This window comes from Nestor notabilis, unplaced genomic scaffold (assembly GCF_000696875.1).
Source record: "Nestor notabilis isolate BGI_N333 unplaced genomic scaffold, ASM69687v1 scaffold5376, whole genome shotgun sequence".
NCBI lineage: Eukaryota > Metazoa > Chordata > Aves > Psittaciformes > Psittacidae > Nestor > Nestor notabilis.
In genome coordinates, this window is record NW_009934116.1 from 39715 (window position 1) to 45714 (window position 6000).

General features: G+C 37.1%; 1 protein-coding gene across 1 annotated transcript in view; it reads right to left on the reverse strand.

Annotated features, from left to right (window-relative positions):
• Positions 1-3866, reverse strand: part of TPPP (tubulin polymerization promoting protein) — a 33101-nt gene extending 29235 nt beyond the window's left edge. Inside the window, exon 1 of the mRNA XM_010017162.1 lies at positions 3556-3866. Coding sequence (XP_010015464.1) covers positions 3556-3866 — 311 coding nt within the window. The remainder of the gene's footprint in view (positions 1-3555) is intronic.
• Positions 3867-6000: the final 2134 nt, after the last annotated feature.

A 6000-nucleotide genomic window follows, 5' to 3' on the forward strand; every position in this document is an offset into this window, starting at 1 on the left:
TTGCATTAGTCCATTCCTTTTTCTTATCCTAAAATACACACAAATGTTGTACTTAAATGAAGGGTTTCAGTGGACCTTTTATGCAACATAAATGGACAAATTACACTTCAGTCTGACCTGACACCCTCATGCAGAAGGAAAACAGCACTCTACACTTACTTTCTTATTTGTAATAATTGTTCAGCAGAATTTCCTCAACGTTCATAGCAACGTAAACTTAACCTCAAATGAACTAATCTCTGAAAGACAGGCACATCGTCCCAGCTTTGAAGAACTATTACGGACTATTCAAAACTTTCAGGAGTTTTGTTCACCTGGTTTGGTGGAGGTGGGTAAGAGAGCATTAAGTCTACAAAAACGTTCATTACTTCTCAGGATTGAGCTGATAAAATCTCTCCTGCAGTAGAGAAAGCTACCAATCGGAGAATAAACCACTATCTTTCAGTAGCTCTTAGGTAAACATATCTGTTACTAATTTCCCTGTTACTTTACTTTATTAGCAACACAAAGTTCCTATCTATTTTGCCAGTATCTGTACCAGAACAATAAATGAAGCCTGGGAAAGTTAGCAAGATGACAAATATGGGCTTTATACATAGACATAGTAATTCATAAATTCGAAGAACAATTCTGCTAGATTAATTATTTTCTAACATTTGAACAACTTGTGCCGTTGTCATAAACTGCAAGCATAGCTGGCTAGAAAACAAACCTTGCTAAACACAGTGGCTCCCCTGTAATATACCCAACAGAAAACCTGTTGGGAAGTTTCACAATTCTAGATGGCAGGTGTAGCTGGATATGATGAACATTTCTTCTTATCTTTGCATGTGTTCCGTGGCCAGACGACAAGTGCCAAGACCCTTCAGTCCCACCCCACTGAACCACTATGGCTGACCATAAGAATCCCAGGCCAGAGTCCATCTGTCGAGACACAGTCTAGCTGAAAAACCTAAAAACAACAGTGAAGAACAGAGCCTTCTTATACTCATAAGCATAACTCAATTATTGAGGCATTGAAGCAGTACTCCGCACTTTCTGGGGAGCACGAGATTCTTTTATAGTGTTTAATGTTTTTAATTCAACACAGATGGGGAAAAATTTGGGTTGTCAAAAATACTTAGTGTTTCGTTGGCAAAAAGCTGCTGGTAAAATGGAAATGACTAGGGGTTTATTTTATGAGTATGCCTGTTTTGATGCATTACCATATCTATTATTATTCTCTAGTTTAGGGTTAAATGTGAAGCAAAAGAGAAAGCAAGGAAAAGCAGTTGTCTGAACATGCTCAAGAAACCCTGTATAGTCAGCCTATGCATAAGCCTCAAGTTAGAGTATACTACTAACAGTTGAGTAACTACAGCCATTAAATCTTCCCTTGTTAAAATCTAAAATACTGTATGTGAATAAATGGGATCTGGACTAAAAAGAATTGCTGACATATGCTCTCAAGAATAAAAAGACATATTAAAAAAACAAACAAAACCCCACAACAAAAGAAAACCCAACACTTAAGAAAATGTGGAAGTATACCTATTGAAAGCATGTACATGAAAAAACAGACCTTCCTAGTAAAGACAGGAAATCTCAGCTATTTTAAGTTTCCCCATCTGCCCCTTAAGCAATATTAATTTAAAAATAAAAGAATTTTAAAAGAGAAGAGTTTATAAAATACATGTTTTATGTACATGTGCAGGTGAGGAATGAGCAAGTAATAAAAAAGATAAAAATACCTTTTCATTTGATAAAGATATCTTCTAAACTATGAAAGACTAGAGAGAGGAAAAGATGGTGTGCTTCTTCCAAGAGAAATGACAGCATTTCACAGTGGTCATGGGAGGAATGTCTGAGAAACTGCTGAACACGAACCTTCCCACAGAGGCAAAGACAAGAACCCCAGAGCTGAGTTGACTCTGCTGAACAGCTTCAAGGGGATATGCTGATGTCCCCTTTGGGCTTCAGGTCCTCACCACCTCACAACTTATTCCTGCAGAAGAGGTCCAAATTCCTCCCACCCCAGCAGGCACCAAAATTGATACTTCTTTATATCTGCTAATGTTGCATAATTGTTTCTGCTGTATCATTGGGTTGTCCTACCACTAACTTGCCTAGATACCGACAGGAGAAAGTAGCGCTAAGATTTATTATCTCCTGTGATGACAGATACAGAGAAATTTAAGTAGCGCTAAGATTTATTATCTCTTGTGATGACAGATACAGAGAAAATTAAGTTGAAAATAAATGCCAGCATTGTCTATCATAGCAATTAACAAACAACCATACAGCCTAAACATCCGTTTCAAACAAGCGAATTCACTGATAGTGTACCTAACTCTGGCAACACAACTTATGAAAAATAGAGCTAGGGACTCAAAGAGGAAGTGGACTGATGCAAGAACAAGAAGGTCGAAGCATGCATATATAGTGTTCTAAGCTGTCTAGATAAGATCCCCGAGGAGAAAAGAAAGAAAGAAATCAAACAACTAATTTCATTCTAACTATGCATGTTAACACTAGACAACCTTTCAAAATCAAGGGCCTTCTCTGCCTTTCTATGCTTTGATGTACTCTACAGGATCAGTGCTTGTAGGAAGTTTTCCAACTACCCTTGTAAGCCACTCAGTTTGCATATCCTCCACAGCATTACACCACAGTAGATGAGAGCACAAGCCAAATAAATGTTCCTACAAGCCATAAGCACAGTTAAGGGGCCCTTCTTCAAACATGTCCCTCGACACATGGAGGTGTGAGACAATTTAAACAGTTACGGTGGTAAGAAAAAAAACATACTAGACAAGGCTATCAGATCATATACCAAAAGAACAGGGAAGGTGAAAATGATCCAATTCTACACATAAAGCAAGAACAACAAACTATCTGGGGCTTCATACAGAATATGTCAGAACAGTTGAATGTCTTTCCTTGATTTGACAAGTTTCTGGATCAAGTCTACCTAGGTTTTCAATTTCGGGAGAGTTTCACTAAAGCTCTAATCTGCTTACAAGAATAAACTAGGATCACTGAGATAATCCTAACCAATTAATCATAACCATAGATCTGGATCACAAATTCACCATCAGTTTGATGTGGCCCTACACTTTAAAGTTGAGTAGATGTTGTGCTGGACATAAGGACTGTTGTTAGAATAATGGATTTTAGTAACACCCTACCTTAGCCTCTGAGGCAGAGTTTTGGCAAGATGTAAAACTACATCCTGACTTCATTCAGATATCCTTCAGCAAACATTCACATCATTCACTGCAGTCCAAAAAAAAAAAAAAAAAAAAAATTTTCTTGGAATAACCTGCATTTGTCCTGATCACATCACACCTCTTCGTACAGTGTTAACATCTGTGACACTGAAGTCAGTTTAAGATAGAAGGACAGAAGCTGAAAGCTCTATTTCAGAAAAAACAACACAGTTTGATATAGGAACAAGAAAGAGACTGATTGTGACAAAGACAAATAGTGCCTCACAACATCTGCAAACAACATATTTATATGATATTTACAAAACATGTTGGGGAGACAAGGAAACATTGGCAGAAACAAACTTACTTGATCTTACTGAAGACAATGTCAACATCTGTGATTGTCACGTTCTTCCCATCTATCACATGACAGTCCTTACATAGCTTTGACCAGTTCTTCCCATGCATTTCTTTTCCTGTGGCTCTTGTATCACCATGGATAGCAAATTTTCTAAAGGCCTCTTCCAAAGCACTTAATTCTCCTGCTATGGCTCCCTCATGGGAGCTGTTTGAATCATACGATAACCGTTTTGCTGCTCGGTCCCTTGCTGGATCTGAAGGAGACTTTGGAGGAGTCTTATTCACAGGTTTAGTTGCCTTCGCTTTATTGTCAGCCATTGTGCTACAAAGAAGAGGAGAGTAAACTCATTACATTAAATTGCAGTAGTTTAATTTCTAAACTACAGGCTACAATCCATGTCACAACATATGAAGAATAAGAGGTCTATAAAATTAGTATGAACTCAGTGCCCTCCACCATCAACCAACAGTCTATATACACAGAACTGTTTAACACTCTGCTCACCCAGAATAGAAAAAAAAAATGCCAACATACTTAAAAAAAAAAAAAAAAAAAAAAACCAACATAAAAAAAAAAAAAAAAAAAAGGCAGGGTAAGAACATTCCAAAATGAGCACAAACCTAATTTCACCATCATTACATCATCCAACAAGAGAACACTTACTTTTCTTTGGTTTTAAATGGCAATCACCACAGTCATTGTACTGATTTGAATAAAAATATGCCCTTTACATTGTAAGCATTGCTATCTATTTTTATTTCTGAAGGTAAAATCATAGAATCAACTAGGTTGGAAAAGACCTTTAAGATCATCAAGCCCAACCATTACCTCAGGACTGCCAAGACCACCATTAAATCATATTGCCGAGGGCCTCATCTACATGATTTTTGAACACTTCCAGGGATGGTGATTCCACCACTGCCCAGGGCAGCCTGTTCCACTGCCTGATTACCCTCCCTGTGAAGAAATCTTTCCTAATATCTAATCTAAACATCCCCTGCAATTTAATCAATTCAATTACCAGTTCCATTTCCTCTTTGCCCTGATTGCTCTTCAAACATCAGCAATTTTACCTCAATAAAGTTTTCTGAATATCGCCTAACACAAACACCAAAACAATAAGCATCCACAGTAAACTGTAAGGTTCAAGTATTACAGATGTATACATTTTTTTCCAAAATAGATGGGTCTAAACTGTCTAATGCATCAGGCTCATACATTCTTTTCCTACCACAACAGTGGTGAGAGAACATAAGAAGAAAACAAAAACACTGCTGACACAATCTGTGCAAAAGAGAATTACATTAAGATCTATGATCCATCTTCAAGGAAGCTTGACTTCCAAAAGCAGAAGTCTCTTTCAAGCTTATGCCATTTCAAATCCACTGGAGATGGAAACTAGAACCAGAAATTTTCCAAGATAACACTAACTGGCAAAAGGGAGAATGAGGGAGGGTATACCTCAGCAAAAAGCTGTATAGGATATCAAAAACCAGTTACATCTGTAAGCAAGTAACAAGACAAAAGGAGGTGGAGATCTGCTATAGTAAAGTATGTACATCTCCCATCATTTTGCAGTTTTATCTTGTGCCAAATAAACCTTCCAAGACATTTTCAGGTATAACACCCCCTTGCTCTTAGACGGTGTTATTCTGTCAAGAAGCTATACTCAGTGTGAATATCCTTGAAAGATTCAACAATTGCACAATCTACAAACTATAAGAAACCATCTATTCCACTGTCTCATCTAAAATTAGAAAAAATAACAACATGCCTATATTTAAGTATCTTCTGAAGAAAAACCTTTCTATAGCCAGTGTCAGTACTTTGCTTTGCCTAATCTCATGTCACCCATAACCATAACTCAACTTTGCACAGCGCAGTAGAAATGTTTGTTAAAAAGCAACTTGTGGTTTCAAATCATGAGCTCAAACACACATTGGTTGCCAAAAACTGTCATGGATGCTCCTTTTCTTGCTGAACCATAATTACAGTTTACTTGTTAAAATCCCACCTAAATGCATGAAAATTAGTAAAAAGCTAATTGGTTTATGAAAATACTGACCTAGTCTCACCTTAAAATTTGTTTCTTAACACTAGAAAGAACACACTCAGAAGAGAAATATATACATTAATATACTGTATTAGAAGATAAAGCATTGCACAATGCAGGATATGAAATAAAATGTTTAATGGGGTCAGCTCCTTTAACTTTTTTTAGTGATTATTGATGAGGAAGGAGATCATGTCATGTTGAAGAAATGATCTCTCAGAGAGAAATACAGAATAACCTGTTCACCAAAAATTCAAGATAAATGCAGTTTTGAGTCTCCCTTACCCATTTTTCCCTGCACAAAGGGATCAGAAGGTGCTTACTAGCTTCTGCTAGAAGATTAGCAGTAATGTGGGGAGAGGCCACAGTAGGGTGATAGGTGGAAGTGACAAAAAAGT